The 22,864-nt window shown below is 42.2% G+C and overlaps 1 protein-coding gene across 1 annotated transcript; it reads right to left on the bottom strand.

The window, feature by feature from the left end:
* Window positions 1-20,411: 20,411 nt before the first annotated feature.
* On the bottom strand, window positions 20,412-21,359 carry LOC147700730 (taste receptor type 2 member 1-like). The gene has a single exon (XM_086929200.1). The coding sequence runs from the start codon at window positions 21,357-21,359 to the stop codon at window positions 20,412-20,414; it is 948 nt and encodes a 315-aa protein (XP_086785326.1).
* Between the last annotated feature and the right edge of the window lie 1,505 nt (window positions 21,360-22,864).

Genomic DNA, 22,864 nt, shown 5'->3' with positions numbered 1-22,864 from the left:
CCATTACAAATTGTATATTCATCACTATTTAATGCCGATATTTAGAAAATATACTCTGAGAGATTTTAAATTGGCATTTAAATTTCTGCAAATGTTACCAACTGATGATATTATATACACTGTAAGCTGTTTTATAAAAGCCTGTGTGAAATCGAGGGCTAGTATGGAACATGCATAATGGCCTATGCACGTATAATGCACTTTAAATTTAAATACAACCAGTATAGATGATTAACTATATGTACGGAATAAGTGACTATTGGTATTGGCAATACAGTAATTCATGAATGCATTTTTTAATTGTATGTCATTTTATATTCTTTGTATCATGCACTTTATACAATATGCTGCTTATGACCATTGGGTTGTGCGTTTTTTAACTTTTTATATGTTTTTAAAGTATTTTATAATGTTTCATTCTGTATGTACTTTTATGGATTTATTATAATCCGAATAAAGATCATTTCCATTCCATTCCAATGAAAAGTGTGCTGTCACATGCACAACCACAATGTCATACTTGTGTGGTAAATGCCCTGATATACATTCAATGTTAGGTGATGGGAGCACCATAAACCTAGAGGCACCCTACAAAACACTACATCAAGTACAGTTGTTTCAGAATGTGGTAGCATTACTGATAATAAGTATTTCTGGAAAATACCACATCACTCCCATCTTCTACTCTTTGAACCCATGAACAATGCAAAGTCATATTCGGTTAAACTTGAAATTCATCACAGCCAAGATAACACAATATGCACAAAGAATTGCTCTGGCCTCCTTGGAGTATTCTAAATCAGTATGGTCAGGCATGGCGACAGAACCTTCTCAGTGGACAGAGCCAGAGCACGGAAAGCTCTTCAACTATTATAACATAAGGCCAGGGGGGCCACATACATGTTGAATAGTGTAGGACTCAAACAAGATTCTGCATTAAGCACATTGGAACACACACCTTAACAACACACTCTCTTCCTTTTGCAAGTCATCTTTTTGACTAACATTTGTTTCTTTTAGGAGCATCACTCTTTAGAGATATTATATATAGTTTTCAAGGGTGTTGTGATGTTGAGTGTAGAGCATTGTTGACTGCTGTACCTTTTCTATAGAGACCCTTTTCTAAAGTCTGCTTGTCTGCAAAATAAGCATCAACTAAAATGTCATATTTAATTAGAATTAAGATATCAATGATAGTGCCCCAACCCTGATACTGAAATATTCTAAACTAAAATTAGCATGATGTAATAAATGTAGTGACAGTATAGAGTTACTATCTTTTAATTTATCTGTGCCTTATTAGCCCAGACATCCTCTCTCTCAAAGTAGCCACTGCCAGGGATAGCAGGAGGAGGAGGCAACAGTGTGTCTTTAAAGCTTTAGGAGATGTACTTTGTTGGATTAATATATACAGATATCCTTGCTTCATAGTTGCAAAGAAGTTGTCATGCATCCCTCATATGCCATAGAATCTATTTAACAGATAACATGTGTCCCCCTGTGGACCGGAATACCATCCACCCCTTATATTCATGAGCCATAGCTCCTTAAAGAAAGTGTCTCAGACAATCTTTACAGATTAAATATACTTTTAAAATCACTCGTAAATCTACTTGCATGACACCAGTTTAGGAAGCTTGCCGGGTCTGTTCATGCCTACACCACATAACATGACAAACAGCACTTGTTAGCTTCTTTTTCAAATTGGGATTTCCAAGAATCAGAATCATGGAGCTGAGGGTAGGGAAGGCAGAGATAACAAACGCACAAGTTAAATGCATTGTACTATCTTTATCTAACTCTTTTAGAAATAGGAGACACTGTGCCAGGTAATTAGAGATACAGAGGATCAAGAGCATAGTCACAGTCTTCATCGCACCCAGGTGAGCATCGAGTCGTGCACTCCGAAAGCTGTCTGCATTCTCTACCATTCGCCTCATGTGTCTGTACAGGGAGGCAATGATCGCCGCAGCAGAGAAAAAGAAAATTATAAAGGCCGCTGATGCAATAAGGCTTGGTATAATGAACACATGGAGTTGTCTATACTCCACTTGCAAACCAGTCTGGGTGCCATTGTCCGAAAAATTAGACAGTGGGTTACCTTCTGTTTTGAGATGGATATCACAAGCAGCGGGTATGCTTATGATCAATGAGATCATCGAAGATCCCATGAGTAGCCAGGGCACCATCTTTGGAAATCTCACCTTCATCCAGATGAACAATGGGTGATTAAAGTTTACAATTTTCATGCAGTAATAGAAACAGAGCCAGGTGACTGACCAGAGGTTGCTGCCGCCCAGAAAGAATATTAGCGTGAAATACAATGTGGACACTCCGTAAAGAAGAAATATCTCCCACCACTGGCGATATAAGACCGTGCCTGCAAAAGAAACACAGTTAATGCAAATGTTGGTGACTGCAAGACTGGAGACGATGCAATCACTGATGTTCAAATCATTCGTAGTGTTGATCCAGTTATTTATATTGCAGGAAACAATGAATGTGTTCCCTAATAGTCCCATCACACAGAGGATTCCATTAAGCACCAATTCCAAAAGATTGACAAACATTGTTGCCGCTTCAGTTGTTGCTGATGTAAGGATTTGATATAGCTTTGCTTTGACTGTGTTTGTGTTCCTTGCAGACAGGTGAGGTGTGGGTTGTCTTGCACATCCAGAAGGTCTGCTCAATGAATCATAACAAGGTTACTGATACTCCACCCAGATCACCTTCCTTTTGTCTGATGCAAATTATTTTATTTGAATCTGGTTTTTTGTTAACATGGCATTTAATCTATTCCCTCTCGTTTCCACTGAAGAGAACACAACAGCCTAGAGGCCATTTCTTTGGAATGAATTATAAAAATAGTAAAACTGTGCATTATGTTTGGACTGGCTCACAGTGGAACATTTTTGGTAACAAAGGAGGTAGCCATCTACCTGACAGCCACATATGTTCAACTCATGGTGAGAACACACTAACATCAATATACAAACAGATTTTCTTTGTAAAATTAGCCCTTCCCTTGCAGAATGGTGACATTGAGTGAAAATATCTGAATGGTTCTAAAGGATTATCACAATTCTCATGAAATGCAGACTGTACCACAGGATTTCCCAGTAGTGACATCACTTAAACAATTTAAAATGTGTTTTTGTAGCCATGACAGGTGTGTGACAGACTGGGACCATGGCTAACCACATCTTGCCCATGTAGCAATGGCAGAAGGGACTGCATCACTTGTAAAGGACAATACCCTTGACATACCAATTCCCCCTACTATGATAGCACAACAAGTCCTTGGTCATAGGGCTCATGCAACACCTTTCATATTCCCTGGACAATGGGCAAGGGCAGCATCCAGGGAAGCAGTGTGGAGCATGCGTGCCATCTGTTTTCTACATGTTCTATTTTTGTGAAGACACCAAGAAAGAACTTCTGAAAACTTGCCTTCCTGGTGGCCTGTGCTCATCCACTCCCTGCAATGAGGAGGCTCTCCTAACTATCATGTGTCAGCCATGCTGAATGGTCATGGTTCCGCAACAGATTTCCCAATTTAGGCCTGATTATAATGTCAGATGGACTGCCACTGACTGAAACCCTAATATGACACCTTAGTGGAGGACTACAAACTGAAGTAATAAGTCAGTAAATGTAGCTTATCTTCATACTATATCTGCAATGTCCATAATTTGATTAATACCATTTACAATTAAAGCAACTGTGTGAATAGCTTACAATGCTTGCCAAATATAATGTCTTACTATTATGGTACTATCCAATACCGGAATAGTACATTTGATATCCACTCATAGCCATTGGGCACAGATGGACCATTTTTTGGACCATTACACACACAACGAACCTTCGGTTCTCCTGCTGGGGATACCTCTTTTCAGCAGAAAATTATGAAGGCTCTGTGTCTCTTTCTCCTTTCAGAGATTCTAACATTACTTGTTGTATCATTCAGGTGGGCATTGTCCCTGAATACATAACCCAACTCAGAAAAGTGATCTACACTCACCAACTTTCCCTATCCATTTTGCCTTCTGCCCACCTAGGTCAAATGCTTCTTGACACTATATCTAGTCTTCAATTGCCCATGCTTAACATCACCCTCTCTTGTCATTCAACAATCTCTCCAGGCAAATATCCACCCCTTGTTCTCATTAACCAAATCCCCTGATTTAATCCACCTCTCCTTTTTCTCAAACAAGTCAGCACAAACTCACTAACATAAAATGGCTCTTACTAAACTAATACATTTCCAAACAGCAATCCTAGTACTTAACCTCATGTGCTTTGGCCAATTGCTTCTGTTCCTTATCAATGTCCCCAGCCTAACATTATGGCCCTGATGTAGGTAAATCCGAAAGACCGAGTCCTCAATAGCACATTTTACTGATTCGCCATTAAGAATTCGGTATTTCCGATGTATCTAAAAAATCAGAAACATTTAGCAAATCGGAAAAAAACACTAATATAAATACTGAATACACATTACGGAATCGGTATTACCGATTCGATAATACCGAATCGGTAATTAGCGAATCCGGTAATTTGAAAAATCGCTACTTTCTAATTCAGCCAATCCTGTGCCTCCTGATGACCTCACAAGCAGCAAGTGGCCACACCCTTGCAGCTACACTGATACTGAAGCTGTTGGAGAGGCAGAAAGCATGAGTAAAAGCACAGGAGCTGCACAGCAACCACAAAGGTAACACTGAGAAACTGCACCATGGCCTCACAGGAGAAGGGGAAGGATGCTTGCGAAAGAAAGCGCAAGCACAAATTCAGTGAGAGGGAGTTGGAGGTCCTCATAGATGGGGTTGTCAAAGATCACGACCAGCTCTTTGGCAAGAAATCACTGCACGTCCCGGAGGCACAAAAACGTAGAATTTGGCTGGAAATCCAGCAGAACATCAATGCCATTGGCAGCACACATAGCTCAAGAAATGACCTAAAGAAACAATTGTATGATCTGAGGAAATGTGCCAAGGAGAGGGTGGCCGAACGACTGAAAAAATCCAGGAAGACAGGCGGGGGAACATCAACAGCACCTGCTCCGACTACATTAGAGCAAATGGTTGAGTCCACCCTCCAACCGGAGAGCGTCAGTGGCATTGGGGATGTGGCCAGTACAGCAACAGGTTACAACAGAAAATGCATGCACAGCATGCTGTCTCCTCTCCCTAACCCCAATCCCCCGACAAGAATCCAACTCCAGACCATGTTTTGGCTAAAATCGCAATGCATCATGGAAGATGTAGTCCCTATCAACTAGTAGCATATCAGTCAGTCCTCAAATATCATAGGCATGTCACACACATCAATAGATGAGCTAGCAGAAGACAGACAGCTAGATTTTCAGTCATGACATTTATTTGCAGACAAATGCTGGCAGACAAGTGAGTAATAGTACATTCTGTATCCACAGGTGGAACATCACCCCAGGCTGGAAAAAGGGGAGACTGGAGAGGCTTCCAGCGAGGAAATCACAATTGAGGAGGAAGTCTTATAACCTGCTGAAACAACACCACCATCTACACCACCACCACCACCACCAGCAGCACAATCGAGGAGGTATACAGTGGGTAGCCTCCAGAGATGGATGGCACACAGAATGACAGCCAGGGAGCACAACAGACCACGCAGGACGATGAAATACAGGCATCTGTAACACAGTCCCCCATGGAGGATGGCAACACAGGTGCCCTTAGACGGCGACAAAGGGCACAGACTCCTGACGCTGAGGAGTACAGTATCTTCTCTGGTCTGGAGGGGCAGATGCTCAAAGTGCAGCGCCTGCAAGCAAAGACAATGAGGGGTCTGCAACATATGATGGAGGCAAACAAGGGAAATGTTTAGAACATGAAGGAGGCCATGTACTGCCTCAACAATACCATGGCAAAGGGCATGAAGGAGATGTCGGATGCAGTGAGGCTGTTATGCAGCAGAATTCGTGCTGCAAGGCGCAGAGACAGGCAGCGACTTGAAGGGTACACCAAGGCCGTTAACAGGCTGTGCAATGCAACCCATGTGCTCAGTCGTCACTCAGTGGCCATGCAACTGAAAATGGCAAAGTGCAGCCGTGAAGTCACTCAGGGCCTGGCAACAGTCACCAGTGCTTTAGAGGTGCTTCAGACAAACCAAATGCTGCCAACGGATCAGGGGATGGGGTAGAGAGTGAGGATGCAACCAGTCACAGCAGCATACCCCCCCCCTTGCCAGAGAACAGGAGGAGCAGTGTTAGGCATGGGTCTGCAGGACACAGCACTGGTGAGGACAGTGTGCCTCCTGAACGCAGCAGTGTTGAACGTGGGTGCAGGAGATGAGCACTGTCATCACAGTCCATTATGTGGTGGGTGACGTAAGCCATTGGACACAATGATGGGACCAGTGAGTTTGCATGGTGGAGTGACTATGCATGTTGTGCTTGATCAGGCACTGTGAGGCCATCATTGGTGTTACGGTGTGCTGTACAATTGCCTGATGTAAGGTCAATTAAATACCCTAACACAATTGCAGTTACTGGCTTTATCTCATTACTTACTCAAAAATAATTTTGTGTGATCTCTGACCGTCTCTGTCTCCCATCCTGCTGCAGCTGCGCCGCCTGCAACGCAATGCTGTGGCTGTGTACCTTCTTCCTCCTCAGATTCACTGATTTCCATGGGTGTCCCCCTCTTAGTGGCAAGGTTATGCAGCCTGGCACATGCAGCTATGATTTTGCAGCAGATGAGGGGCCGGTACTGCCGTGGAGGCAGCGGAACCAGCTTTTGAGGAGTCCAAATGGTCGCTCCACCACATTGCACGTAGATATGTGTGCAAAATTATATCGCCTTTTACTTGGGGTAGATGGCTGGAGGTACAGAGTCAGGATGAAAGTACACACTGCACAGGCATAGTGTGAGAGAAAAGAAAATTATTCACAGTCATCAATCGTAGCATCAGGTGTATTCTTCAGGGGGTGTTACATGCATTTACCTAGCAGGTAGCCTTCTCCAAATTCACCCGCAACAAGACGGGCATAGACACCACTGTTCCTGAACATGTATGAATCATGCGTGCTCCCTGGGTATTTTGCAACTATATCGGTGATGATGGAAGAATCATCCCTTATAACCTGTAAATTTATTGAATGTGTGGATTTGCGATTGCGGTAGATGTACTCAGTCACAGCAGGGGCAGATTGGTATATGTGTGCCGTTAATGGAACCTATGACGTGAGGGAACTGGGCCATCTGGCAAAAGTCCATCTTGGACTTCTACAGTTCTGCTTAAGTACTGGGAAATTGGATGTAGTGTGGCATCCTTTGCAACATGGCATCCAGGAATTATTTGAAAAACGCGACAGGCAACTCTGTGAGACTCCACCTGCAGCAGCTATTACCCCTTGGTAACTGCCAGGTGCAAGGAGGTGCAGACAACAGAGTACCTGTACATGAGTAGGTATTGCATGCGCTCTTGGTGTCAGGTGCTCCAGGAATGGGTGCAGGTCCCATATCAGGTCCAGGATAGTGTTTGGGTGTAGCCTGTACCTCTCATGGATTTCAGCCCCTGTGAGTTGGAATAAGGTGATGCGCAATCTGTATACGCGTTCCTGTCGTCTCCAGATCCTTTGTGCTGCAGCTCGTATCCTTAACGGCCGTACAATGACGTAGAGGGCTGCCATTGTGTTCAAGATGATGCATTCCGGGGCTGTTTATATGCTGTGTACTTGGTTACCACCTGATTTGAGTCCATGGTAATTTGTGACTCTTAATTAGCAATTTTTTAAGGATTTGGTAATATCGATTTTATGTACATTGGTTAGCGAATGTTCTTACTAATTCCTTATTTTGCGAATCCCTAAATGGTGAGTCAGTGTGACATATTCTCTAAATAAGGAATCGCTAGTTGTTTTCCGTTATTTTTAGCAATTCCTTATTTAGAGGTTCGGTGTTTCTGCTCCTACATTTCACGCTTTTTTAGCGCTAATTGCCCACCTACATTGGGCCTGATATTCTTTCATTCTCAACATATTGCTTTATCTATAAACCCTTTTTTCTTCCTGTGGTTCATCTTTTACGACTTTCAGTGGCCTACTCAAACTCAAAAGTTACACTATTTTCACGCTCGACCCATCCACTATCCTATCTCCTGAGTCACCTACACATCAATCCAAAAACAAATACATGTTGCTTATCCCTCATCTTGTGACATGATTTCACCACTTTTCTTTCTAATAATTCAATCACTTTCTTTTTGCTACCTTTCTTTCCCTCGCATGCACTATCTGCCTTTCAGGCAACCCTTTTGCCTCTTATACCCTGCTCCATCTCCAGTGACCATGCATGCTCAGCAGCTCAACACAATCAGATAACTAACACTGTGAAAAAACTTACATGTCTGTACTTCATTAGATACCTAGTATGGATCCAAAAGCCCCCTCTGTAACAGGACATACTTACAGTAAGAATGAAGACAAAACAAAGAAGCAACATGTGATACGCGTGGGGTGAGTATCGTGTGGCACATGTTATGCTTATGACCAACAGTTCTATATCTTTAGTCAACGTATTAATTTTCCATGGCTGGGGTATTGGTACCACCTGAAGTATTGGAGATGAATTCCTTTATCTGTGTACAACCAGGACAAAGACCTCTTGGTTAGACATGAGTTTAATTTGCTACCTTATCAAAACTTCTGTGATGAGAAATCTCACAAGGATTCTTATTTTGGTGAAAGAACTTGTAACAATATTTGAAGTATTGGGCATGTTTATGAATCATAAATGGCATGTGACACACCTATTCAAGCATATTAGCAAACAATTTTGCACCTGGAAAAGTCATTGTCAATAAACAAATCTTCTGGGAGGCATTTACCTTCCGTCTCTCAAGTGAAAATGGTATGTGGGTGCTACCACCCACTTGACCTCACTGCTGTGGCATTCAAATTATCAAACAATATATCTAATAAATACATTGCTTGAACAATGCAAAAAGTTTGAGAGCAACCTAAATTTTCCCGTTCTGCTAATGAAAGTGACTTCTAATCCTTCAGTAAATACTGCTTAGCACCCATTGCCTATTTCCACCCTCATAGCAAGTCTGAAACCAGCAAAAGGCACTTTAAGTGAAGACCCACTGGATCTGACCCCACAGCATCTTCTGTTATTACCACTTTAAAGCCAGCTAGATTAGCTCTTTGTAGTTATTCTATTTGCCATAAGCAATTAGATAAACTGATCCCATGGCTCTCTGGACAGATGTGTTAGCTGGGCCTTTCCACTCTCTCTTCAGTGGGATGTGTATTGCATCATTAATAGGTAATTTTGAAATGCTTGGACTTTGCAAATGCCCGAACCACTCCTCATTTGTTTCAGGGTAATCTCAATCTTATGGTAACAGATATGCTACCTAGACCAACAACTTCTACTTTTCAAATCTATTTCTATCTAGGAAGTGATTCCTCATTATCATGTTTAGAAGAAGTCCATAAAGAACTCACAGATGTTGGAGAAGAAACCAAAAAATGGGCACAAAGAGGAGCATTCGACCACGTGGGTGTGATAGCTAGAAGTACAATCCCTGGGTTATATGGGGAAGAGTACCCAATTCAATAGGGGAGCACAAGGTGTCGAACATCAATGTAGGAGGAAGGCCACAGTCAATTCTCCAGAATTAACAATGTTAAGGAGCACTGGTTCTACAGAGGGTATTCCCTTAAGCATGGAGCCCAAGAAATTGCATCATAATCAGTGTAGATTGTAGGGCCCAGGTGACAAAACAGCAAGGTCGGAAGTCCCAAATAGCTTGTCCCAGCCATGTGTTCTCACAGGCACTTAACAGCAGTCTCTAGGCCGATCATCAGGCTCGCAGTGAGGGTGGAGGGGGGACATAACTTTGTACCAGTGCCTCAGGATAACAGTTCAGGCATGTACAGTCGAACTCCGATATCACTGCTGGCCAGCACTGTGGAATGTGATGGCTTGTCGCAGCACCCCTGCAATCAAGATGCGGCAGCAGGTTATTGGGCAAGGAATCCCAACCAACAGAGCCGGGTATGACAGGCACGGCTGGACCACCACACCCCATGGCACTATGAGCAGGTAGCAGTGGTTGGGATTGTGTGCAGCAGCAGCCTAGCCTGAGCCTCACCATGTGGCTATCCAGCAATGCCGCTGGGCTCTCCTCCGGGGCTAAGCAAGATCTTGTGTGGTTGCAGCATATCCAGGGGGAGAGGTAGGTGAATTGCGGTCAAGGATGGCCCCGGGAAAAGCTGCATAATTGATGGATTAGTTCCTCTGGCCAGCAGAGCCTTAGCAGAATGCAGCCATCTGGCAACTGGGCTCGCTAGCACCCCAGAGTTAGCCTTTCTTTATTCCTCCCAAACAGTCACACAACTGAGGAATTAGTTATGCCAGGAGGTACCATCTCAGGCAGGATAGGGGCCAGAGACGGGCACAGTCCGACTTACAGAGACCTTATTTTACACAAAGAACCACACACTAGTCCATTGTACCTGTAGCCAGCCTGGAGTCAGTGCAAGGAGGCAGGAATTTCCCAGCAACTTGAAAGGGGTACTTCTAGAAACTTCTCCTTTATAAATTAAAATGTGTTTTTTTAACTGACATTTCTAACTAACTTTAACTTCACTTTCACTTTTGCTTATTTTTCCTTTTATATAATGTAACACATTATTACCATATCTATATATAATATGACTTTAACATTTCTATATTCAGTGAATTTCTTTGTTTTTTAATGTTGAGTAGCAACATAAAGGTGTGTCCTTTTAAATAAGGCAGAGGATTAGCAAATAAACTATGTAAAGCAGACCTATTGGCTTTGTCAAAATGTCACCACCATAATTTATCAGTAACCATAATCCAATGCATATCTTAATAATACACACGTAGCAATGTTCAATGATAATAATGGTCACAAAAATATTTCAAATAAAGCATTTTCAATGAAAACAACCAAAAACACGTTTGGATTTTCCTTTAATAGTCTTTGGGTTAGATAATGCTGTCATCGAACCAATCACAAGATGCCCTAGAGTTGTTTTGTTTGCAAATATTTTCTTACTGTTATTGTTTTAATATTGTAGGGGTGTTGCAGGACGTTCAGCAGCCCACCAGGAAAAAGCAGCATTGATAAAAAGAAGAAAGTCTGTGTCATGAAATCCATGACTCCAGGAGAGCTTTTTATGACTTCATTTTATGAACTGAAAAATGTTAAATGAAAGGGTCAGAGACATGTTGATTTGTTTTTTTTAATAAAACTTTATAAATGTTTTCACCAGAGCTATTGGTTATTATTGGACAAAGGTGAAAGATCTGCTTTATGTGTGTTGAAGTCTAACCCTTTGTTTAAGCCAATAGGATCACTTTTTATATTTTGGTGTTGTGAGCCCCTAACAAAATTAAAAAAAAAAACACCTTTAATATTGTAAGATCACATACTCTGTGATGGACATCTTACTTTATTTTTTTTAAACTATAGTGCACAGTCATTGTCTACCTGAAAAGGATGTTCTCCTAGTTCAATCTCTCATGTGGTATGCTTCAGTTAGGAAGGAAAAAGACTATCCACCAGGTGTATGAACAGAATACTTGGGGGACAGGTTATTGGTCATGGTGATATAAGCTGTGAGTGGGTGAAAGACCCCACTAGCAATGCCGTAGGGTTCCTGCCCCCTCATAAGAGGGCCAAAGACTGGAATAAATTGCCTCACTCAGCTACTCTTTCTCGATAGAGTACTTTGGCACCTGTGTTAGTTGTTTATCATGCACAACTGTATGCCAGCAATACATACTATTAGAACATTGGAATGTTGGGAGCTCCATTTAAAACAATGGAGTGCTCTGGGCTTATAATGGCTGGTATAAGCCTGGAGCTCCAACATTCCAATGTTTCTTTCTTCACAGCTTTGGCTGTGACCAAAGGCTTCAGGGAACCTGAGGGGATTCCAATCCCCTCATGCTCCCAAAAGGCTTTGTTTTTTGTTAGAACATTCTGTCCTCTAGTGACAGAATGTTCTAATAGCCTTATAGCCCTTCGTAGATGGGCTATACCGCTATTAAACTCCCTCTCCCTTGTTAAAGGCCCTCGCCTTCGGCTCTGGGCCTTTAACGCTTGAGAGGGCTTTTAATAGCCGGTATCGCCCTCTACGTCGGGCTATAAGGCTTATATTAATAACTGGAAGGAAGCATATCCCCCAGATATTTGCTTTCAAAACGGCTTCTTCTTCCTCCTTCTCCATTAGTCATTCTTGTGTCACCTCCACCAGAGAAGTAGAAGAGATGGTTATAGCTAGTTAGGAAAAGGCATCAATCTGCTCTGATGATTCCACTTTTAAATTTCACCTTATTTCTCATTCCTCTCAGTCTTCTGCTGACTCTTCGTAGTTTTCTTTTCTTTTTTGTCGGCATAACAAGAAGAAAGCAGCCTACGAGAGGACAGACACATGGAGTGAGAATATTTGTGCCCCGTTTAATCTCTTAACCCCAACAGGCTATAACCAATAGCTATGCATGGTCTTGCTGCTGGGCACACTAAGGCCCAGACTCATGTCTTTTATGAGGTCTGCGTTACTTTTTTAATGCAAAATCCTTTTAGGGCTTTTCAAACCAAGACAAATTGATATTTGTGTTGGTGTGTAAGGTTTGTAGCACAAAGCACTGCTTTGTGTTACTACGCCTCAAAAGGTTGAACCATATGTGGCACACGGGCATTCCTGTGCCAAATGATTTTGTCTGCAAACTCCTATCTTCTATCAATAGTAGAAGGGGTTCAGCAACACAAATTAAAGCAGGTGTTAAAAAGGAGAAATGCTTTCATTTCTCCTAACTTTTCCCACTTTGCATGTGTAAGGCACTGTACAACATACATCCTAAATGGAAAATGTTTTGAAGCATAGTATTTTATATTGGAAGAGTATCCTACCAACACAAAGCCTCTGCTGGATTTACACAGACATCTTGGAACTATGGTGCAAAGGTATGTATGTGGCGCTCTGCGGCCGATTGTGTGCTAGGAAGAAAGCAGCATAGTGCCATATCTCTTTCTTACAATGTTCACTATTGCCAAGTAAACAAGGACGTGTAACAGTCATAAGAATATTGATATATATGTTCATGAATAGCAACTTTTTACTCTCCAAATATCAAGACTCACTCTTTGAGTAACTGTATTGTTCACAAAGCATAATCATGAGAAATTCCCAATTTAATAGTTTTGATAGTGGTTTATATGTTGCTTGTAGTTTGTAACTAGAATATTGTATGCCATTGTGTTTGCATCACTTTTTAATAAGATCTAGGGTAGACCTGCTCTTCTTGTGGCACATGATTTGTTTGCCTGAGTGTTATAATAGTATTACAATTTCATTTTTTTAAGTGTTGATTGATTGGATTGATTTCCAACCAGTTCAAAACATTCAACAGTACGTGTCAAAACACAGGTTTTAGTTTTAAGTAGTTAGGCTATCAGTATATGTTGGCAGGAGTAAATGTTTCGACATTTGTGAAACACTTGTGCTAACATTTTTGTAAACATGGTGTGCACTTAACTGATGTTTTTATTTACAATATAGATTAAGAATTTTGGGAAAGTTACAGCTTCTGCTCTGTGTGTAATAGTCTCAGTGTTAGATCTTTGAAGCATGTGTGTCATTGTATAACCACTTTAAGAATGCGTTCCTGCAGCCTTAGATTCTCCATTCTTGGTTATAATATTGATGCATTACTGATGCATGATGACACCTGTGTCCATCACTAAAGGTACTCCTTTGGAACTTACTTCAGGTACTCTTTATAATTCACTTATAAGTGCTTAACCTGCTCATTGCAGGCTTCCATTGCTTTTTAAAATAGTTTTATCAATATAAATGTTTCTTTAAGTCAGTATCCTTAACCATGTTGATGTTAAGTACTCTGAGAATACATAGCTTACTCTTTTTTTCCAGCAAGGTTGTGAAAATATTCGTATGTGACCAATCTCCACTCCAAGGAACCTTCATGCTTTGATAAATCATGGTTTCAGACAGAATAATATTGAGTCTTAAAAATCATGATATAGTGACCGCCGCTCCACCACTCCGCAGAATACAACCACTTTTCTGGTCTGGCAAGGGAGCGGCATGGCGGTCCCACTACAGTGTGTCTTTCAAAGGCGGTGGCTTGGGAACCAGGCGTGTTTGCTGACAGAATCTTATCAACTTTTGGACAGTTTCCCTTTTGCCATTTCTTGAAAAACTAGCCCTCAGATAATTATCTCCTTGCCTCTAACTACACACTCAATGGAACCAGTGGGTCTCTTGGTGCTGTCAGTAAAGGCCCGATTACTTGTGGTGAGGCCATCCACCAGATTATAAATGTTTATTGTGTCTGGCGGATTTTTTTATGGCATTCCCAAGTTGGTACATTTGAAATGCAATGGGAACACCAAAAACAGTTCCTGCATGGCGTGGACTTGAAATTCCATACCATGCAGGAACTGGGCTGCATGCACAGAGGGGGCACATGTTGTGCCCCCCTGTGTACATCCTTGAAGATGAGGCACAGTGGGCCCTGCAGGGCCCTATTTATTTCCTCTCTACAATGGTGTTTATGGAGTAAGAACCAGAGAGGAAACTCGTAATATACTTGGCGGGACCGTGACAATCCCGCCAAGTTATTGCAGCTCCTGTCCATCGCAAGACCACCAGGGGATGGTGGTTCCCTGGCAGCTGCGGTGGTGCTGTAATGGACTGATCTCCTGACTCGTAATCGGGTGGTTGGGTGACGGGCCTCATCTCGCCCTGCAAGTATGGGAGATATCGGACTGCGAGACTCGTAATCAACCCTTAAGTGTTTGTTGTCCGCATCCTCAACAAAAATGGCTACCTATGGTTATATCCTTCTCCATTATGCTGCTAAACTGTGTAATTCCATACTGGACACATATTATGCAGGAAGCAAGTTGTTCCTCCTGCTTCTGTCATAGAGCACCTTTAAACAAATTCACCAGGCACACACAGGGACAGTCAACCTATCAGAAGAAATGTGTTGACCCAGGGCAACTGCAAACTTGCACTGCCCTAGAGCCAGTGCAATAGGGATAGGTTACTGAAGCAGCCATTCCTTCTTTCTCTGTGCTGCTGACAACCCGCCTGCATTTCAAAGGGAGGACAGAGCTCTCTCGTCAGATGTGTGCAGTCATTGTCTGCATGTGCACACAGGGAATGTCTGAGAGGAGTCCATGGGTCCCCTGTTCTACACTCTCTTGTTTTAGATATAAACAAACCTGTGCATGTCCAAAAAACATTTAGGGGCACATGCATCAATGTAGGCTTTTGCGATTCCTTTATTGGGATTATTAAGGAATCGCAATTGAGGAATTGCAAAAGCCCATGCATGTAGGAATCGCTTTTTAATTAGCGATTCCCAAACATTCTTTAATGGCGTGTCGCAAATTGTGAGTCGCAATTAAGGATTGTCTTCCCATTCATTCCTATGGGCCCACAGGCCCCTTGGTATGAATGGGAGATTGCATGCGCAAGTTGTGAGTACCAATAGCAATAGATACTCGCAAATTGTGCATGCAATGTCAGGGGTGCAAGGGTGTCAAAAGGACTCCCTGTTGCACCCCCAAAATTGAACTGTGCACACATGTTGTGCACACACATTCCCCAAGGGCATGTGTGTGTATTTGTATTTTGTATTTGTATTGATTATTTCTAAAGCGCTAACTGTCGCTCCGAAAGGAGCATCCTGGCACTCAACATGTGTACAAACCAATATTAGGGTCTAAATAGCAGCCATTACGAAATTGTTAGTCAGACCAAAAATTCAAGTTTTTAAATGCTTCCTAAGGGCATTTTCCTGTACAAGGGATCTGAGGGCAATGGGCATGGTATTCCAGGCTTTAGAAGCCAACACTCTAAGAGACTTACCGCGTCTAGTTTTAAGCTTAAACCGTGGTATGTTAATTAAATTGCCACCAGACGACCTCAAGCATCTTGGGGGGTCATAGCGGGTAAAACGTCCCATGAGATATCTCGGGCCTGTCTTATTGAGAGACCTGACCGGTTACCAGTATCTCAAACAGAATCCTTTATGAGGGGTAGCCAATGAAGGGTCGAAAGTGCAGCAGAAGCAGAAGATACTCTTGATGATTTGAGGACTAATCTTGCTGCTCCATGTTGAACGCTCTGTAATTTGTTTAGCATAGCTTTTTTGACTCCGGCCATTAGACCATTACAATAGTCCAATCGCAATAGTATTAGGGCCACTGCGACCGACTTTCTCGAGTCCATAGGAAGGAAGTTAAAAAACTTTTTGAGGGACTTGATGATACTAAAACAACTTCCTGCCATACTCCTTACATGTTGATCGAAGGGGAGAGAGGAGTCAAATATGATCCCTAGATTTCTTGCAGTTTCCACTGAATGGGGGGGAGCAGGTGACTCTTCAGGCCAGCAGTCCTTTGGGCAAAAAAGGACATCTTTACCAAGGGGTAAGATTTCTGTTTTGTTAGTATTGCATCTCAGATGATTATTTGTCATCCAGCGGAAGACATCCGATAGGCAATTCCTAAAATTTTGCTCCGCTAAGGTAGAGTCTTTATCCAAAGAAACCACGAGTTGTGTGTCATCGGCATATGATGTAACCAATATGCTGTATGACTCTATCAGTGTAATAAGAGGGGCCATGTAGACATTGAATAATAAAGGGCTCAAAATGGAGCCCAGAGGCACCCCGGATAATCCTTTTTTTCATTGGAGAAAAAGGGACCCAAAGATACCTTTTGGGATCTGTTAGTCAAAAAGGATACTAGCCAGGTCAGGGCAGCATCTGTTATCCCTATACCTCTCAGTCTATCAATCAAGATTACATGGGAGATGGTATCAAATGCTGCCGTGAGGTCCAGCAAAATCAGGACAGCCCTTTTCCCTTCGTCTTGCAGAAATTTTGATGGAATCAGTGAGCTCAATAAGCGCCTTTTCTGTCGAGTGTCTGGGTCGAAAACCGGACTGCTGTGGATGTAAAATATTATGGGTATCTATAAAGTCTCTTAATTCATGATATACTATCTGTTCGGTAATTTTCCCCAAGACTGGGAGAAGCGATATGGGACGAAGATTTGATAAGTCAGTGGTAGATTTATTATATTTCTTCATTAACGGCTTGACAATAGCCCTTTTCCATTCCTGAGGAACGACTCCTAGGCTCAATGATGAATTAACAATGGCATTGATGGAGGGATTAAATGCGTCAATCAACTGATGAAGTATCAAAGCAGGGCATGAGTCAGAAGGCGCCCCAGACTTACAAGCCAAAATGACTTCCCTAGTTTGAAGAAGAGAGGCCGATTGAAAGGCACTCAGGGTATAAGTCAAGTTGTCCCCTCTCCCTTGATGACTAAAGGGAGAAATAGGGGAGAGGTCAGGGAAGTCCCTCTGGATAAGCACAATCTTCTCCTCGAAGAAGTCCGCAATCTGATTGCAGAGAGCTGCCGAGGGCGGAATTTTTGACTGGAGAGCTTTGTGGTGAGTAAAAGATTTAACTATAGAAAAGACAGTTTTCTGCTTATTCTGAGCCTCATTGATAGCCTTTATATAGTGGTCTCTTTTGGCAAGTTTAATACAGGCCAGATAGGATTTCCTTTGTTGGACATAGGCGGTTTTGCTGATTGGTCATAAGATTTCCTCCACTTTCGTTCCAATCTCCTGCATAGTAGATGACTTTCTGCGAGAGTCTTTGGAAACCATGGGGCATTCGGTTTTGGCCTGGTAGCCTTATATTGGCGTGATTTCGGCTGTACACATTCTGTGATGACCTGATGCATCCAGGAGTGAAAACATCTAGAATCATGGGATGCGTCCCCAGTAAGGCTAGGAGCTTGCAGCTGCTGTAAGGAACTCGCCTTTATGATTTCCGCTACCTTCTTCCAGTTTATGTCATTGGTCGATAGCTGGTTGACCCGGGGAGTTTTTATCTGACCCACAAGACAGATATTAAAAGGGATAAGGCTCTGGTCTGTCCAGATTTGTGGGATAGGGATGAGGGTTGATAATGCTGGGAAGTTGGAGCAAACACCATCTAATGTGTGTCCAGCGGAGTGAGTGGGTGACTCCACCAGTTGTAGCAGACCAAAAATGTCCCAGGTTTGATAGAAATGGGCAGATTGGATGACATTATTGGATTCCAACGGGAGATTGCAATCCCCCAAGAGAGGGTAACCCAATAGGAGCTGTCCTAGACATTCTCCCATTGAGTCCAGAAAAGGGGTAGCGTTTCTGGGAGTGCGATACACCAGACCTCCTGAAACTGATGTTGAAGGATTCAGAATAATTTAAAATCCTATTCCCTCTGCCCCCTTTAAAGGACCTAAGTCGAAAGTGTGACATTTAAGGGCACTTCTAATGATTAAGGCCTTTCTGTCTGTCCTGCCTAAAAATGGTGAAGTGATCTGGAAGGGCAATTGCCAGATCTGGATTACTGGCATCATTGAGCCAAGTCTTGGTCACAAAAAGGAAATCGAGATCAAGTTCAAGGATCACGTCCCTGATGTCCTGACTATGACAGCATAGGGTCCGGGCATTGATAAGGCCACCCTTAAATTTACAAGAGTCTGTCTCAGGGGGGACTACCCTAGCCAAGGATTCCAAAGGCCATGGGGTAGTCCATTTGCATGTTATACAGGGGAAAGTGTGTAACCTACAAGTTTGAAAAATGCACTTTAATACATTTTTCAATTTTTTTGCCAATTACCATCAAGTTCAAATTGATGGTAGTTTGAGCCCTCTATTAGCAAAATCGCTATTTTCTATTTCATCATGCATTGCATTTAAGGAATAGCAATTTGCTATTCCTTAAGTGCAATCACAATTTAAGAAATCACAATAAAATGAGATTTCCTAAATTGCAAGAGTCTTACCGTTTCATGCATTGCAGATGCCAATTTAGCAGTCGCAAATGGGCGTTTTTGCGAATCGCACCGTTTGCGCTCGCAATAACTGTTGATGCATCTGCCTGTTAAGATATATGTGGCCTCTTGTTTGCACTAGAAATATCAAGGGTCTTACAATTGAAGGTGAGATGGAAGGCTTTTGCAGTGTATTCTCCAAACTTCTTTGGAATTACCAAAAAGGGTATTAGTGTTCCCAGTAACTTTATGATCAAGGAGAAAACTCAAAGGAAATGGTCCGCAGTGGGTCTTTCGAGGTCCACTCTCTTACTCTTAACTTTAGCATCTGCCTTAGAGACAGCACATTTTAAGTAACTCTGAGCACATGTTCAGTCTCACTCAAGATCACCCCTCAAGGGATCACCCATTTAAATTGCCAATCCAATCCCAGCACACTGCTGAGGATCCTAGGAGGAAGGAAGGAGTGCCACAGTGCGGATATTAAAATATCAAAGTCTTATTCAAAGAAATGCTAGGAGACAATGCCAGTGTAATTATTTGTCCTTTGCATGATAACCAAACAAAAAAGCTATAAATTATAGAAACAATAGGAGGTGCTAATGGCCTACTCTTAAAGAACATTAGAATCCATGTTACAGCAGCTCTCAGAAAATCTAAACGTTTATTCATTTTCTACAACGTATGTCTCATGCTTCATTTCTTTCACTTGGAAATAGAAACTGAACATTAGAACTTTTGAACTGCTCACAATAACTCCTTTGTTAAAGTAGGGTGCACATACGTGACAACTAATTCTAAAAAGTTTCATTTCTTTGTATTTTCTTGAGAAAACAAAAGATTTTATTTATAAACAAGTGCTACAGACTGCCAGCCTCATTTTAGTTTGGGAGAGTGAGACTACACCATAAATGGGTGGTCCCTCCGCCATTTTAGACTAGTGATACACCCCCCCCCCCCACTGTTTAGAGCTGGCAAAGTGGCAGGTCTGTACAAGAGTGTCTCTACTGGGTATGCAAGTGTAAATCACTGACAGTGATGCTCATCCCACTCTATTGAGGGCAGGGCAATGATTACCTCTTTTCGATCAATGGGATGCATCCCAGACAGGGGCAGCATAAATGTAGAATGACCCCAATATACAGAGATGAAATGTTCTGAGTTTCTTGGCCATTTGAGTTTGTTTTGAGTTGAGAAAACAGACCCCACTTGGCGAGCTAGTTTTCATCATACAATCCTTCTGTGCATTGACGGCTCCCTTTACAGCACAGAAATCCCAGCAAGGCATGTGGTAATCTCTTTTAGGGGTAATGGTCCTCCTCCATTGGGGAGAAGGCCATGGCCTTTGCTCCCCATGTGGACGTTCACCCATCCACCCTGTACATTTCTGATATATAGTCCTTTGAAGAAATCGCCTCAGACAATGATTACATATAAAATTCTGCTTCTAAAACCACTAGGATATACAATTTTACTTGTAAGATCATAGGTTAGGAACCATGCCAGGTTCATTCATACCCACAACTTTTAAGATGACAAAACATCTTTGTCAGCTTCTTTTTAAGAGTGGGGTTTCCAAGAACCAGAATTACGGAGCTCAGGGCAGGGAAGGCATAGGTAACAAACCGACAGGTTAAAAGCATAGTGTAACTCATCTCTGAACCTTTTGCAAATATGAGACAATATGCCAGGTAATATGAGATGTATAGGATCAGGAGCATGGTCACAGTCTTCATTGCACCCAGGTGAGCATCCATCGTTGGGTTCCTGAAGCTGTCTGCATTCTGTACCATCCGCCTCATGTGTCTGTATAGGGAGGTAATGATCATCAAAGCAGAGACAAAGAAAATTATAAAGGCCCCTGAAGCAATGATGATTGTCACAATGAACATAAAGGGATGTCCATAATCCAGTTCAAAGGCAGTCTGGGTGCCATTGCTTGAAATGTTGGCATATAAGTAGTTGGAAAGATTGGACAGTGGGCTATATTTTGCTTTGAGATGGATGACACAAGCGGCGGGTATGCTGATTATCAAAGAGACAAACGTTGAGCCCATGAGTAGCCAGGGCACCATCTTTGGAAAATTCACTTTCATCCAGATGAGCGATGGGTGATTAAAGTTTACAATTTTCATGCAGTAATAGAGACAGAGCCAGGTGGCTGACCAGAGACTGCAGACATTCAGAAAGAATGTGAACATAAAATAATATGTGTACAGTCCGCTGCGTAGAAAGATCTCCTCCCAGTGCCAACGTAAGGTCGTGCCTGCAAAAGATACGCAGTTAAGACAAATGTTGCTGGCTCCAAGAGTTAAGACAATGAGATGATTGACATTCAGCTCATTCGTGGTGTTGATCCAGCTAGTTAAATTCATGGAGACAATGAATGCGTTTCCCAACAATCCCATCACACAGAAGATTCCACTAAGCACCGGCATCAAAAGATTGGTAAACATTGTTGCCACTGCAGATGCTTCAGGTCTGTCTTTGATTTGGCTTCATGCAATTTATCTAATTCCTTGCAGACTGCGTTAAAAGACGAAGGTCTGTGAGGTGTTGGCACAGCTGAAAGGTCTGTTCAAAGAAGCATAACAAGGCTACACATACTCTACGCCGATCACCCTAAATTTGACTGATGCAAATTGAATCATTTGAATCTGGTCTTTATTTCACATGGCGTTTAACCGTTTCCTTCTTCCAGCCGAAGAAGACAACATAAGACCCCGGTACATCTTTTTTCAGAAGAAATGCTTAAGGAGACACTTGACCCCCTTCATGCCTAGGATGGCACCGCTGCTCTGGTAGGAGTCATCCTTTCCAAGTGTGATCAAGAAAAAGTCAGAGAAAACTTTCTTGTGTCTAACCCTTTCTTAAGATAGAAATGCTCACTTGACATTCGTCAAACGCCATTCAAGCATGAAAGCAGTTTTAAAACAATACACAAAAAGAGCTTAACCTTTCTCCAGTACACATATTTCAAGATTTTGTGTTAACTTTACAGCTTAAAAAAACATATTACAAACAAATTGCATTTGTTCTTCAACACAATGTCCTAAATATTACAATGTTTGTGAACTGTGAACTTTGCAATTCCTTACGGAAACCCCTTGGTCTATACCTTTGTGTGTGCACAAACACACACCTTATGATGCAAGTCACACCACACTTAATTAATCACACTAGCTAGGTCTGGATAAACACTTTAACCTGGATATGGAATTTGTTTTGGTGGCAAATGTTCTTCAGTGGGGCAGGGATGTAATATATGGCCCTGAAGGCTCATCAATTTTGGTATAACTGTTGAGTGGGCACTCTCTGACCCTTAGTCTTCCCATCATTAGGCTCAGAGTGGAAAAAGGCCTAAATGAAGGCAGAGAACCAATTACTTTTTAAGATAAGCTTGTGACCTTTTCCTAGTCATGTCAAAGTCAATGTTTACCCAGCATAAATGAAATGTCAAACACCTTTGGTTTCTTGATGCAGAAGGTCTTTCAATGATCAGTACTGGTATCCACAGAAAAATACCCTTTGCAACTCATTGATCTTTCTCTGCAACAGTAACAGTGCTTCATAGGCCAGACACTCTCCATGCATAGGAGTGACGTTCCACTGGGGCAGATCTAATGTCCCATTTAACTGGTCCAAATGTTCTTCAAGGAGTCCAAATCTCTCTCCCTTATGAGGACATTATTTACACTCTCAAACTAAATGAAAGATGTTCCACTGTGACAGCAGGCTTGACTGCAAGACCTGGAGCCCTGCATCACTGGAAGTTTGCAAGAGGACAGAGCTAAAAGCTTTAGATCTGGTTTCTTGTGCCAGGAACCAAAACCAGAATGAAGGCAGCTCACACACCCAGCCCCATTTGCGGAAAGCAAGAATTCCTCCGAAAACTGAGGTCAAGATAGTCTTTTTAGCTCTTCAATTCTATCCAGCCCTATACTGGGAGTGAGTCCAATGA

This window comes from Lissotriton vulgaris, chromosome 7 (genome assembly GCF_964263255.1).
Source record: "Lissotriton vulgaris chromosome 7, aLisVul1.2, whole genome shotgun sequence".
NCBI lineage: Eukaryota > Metazoa > Chordata > Amphibia > Caudata > Salamandridae > Lissotriton > Lissotriton vulgaris.
This window is presented reverse-complemented; position numbering and strand designations above follow the sequence as displayed.

Excerpts from the sequence above, each read along its gene's own strand:
- LOC147700730 (XM_086929200.1), bottom strand. The coding sequence starts at position 21,359 with ATGTTTACCAATCTTTTGATGCCGGTGCTTAGTGGAATCTTCTGTGTG.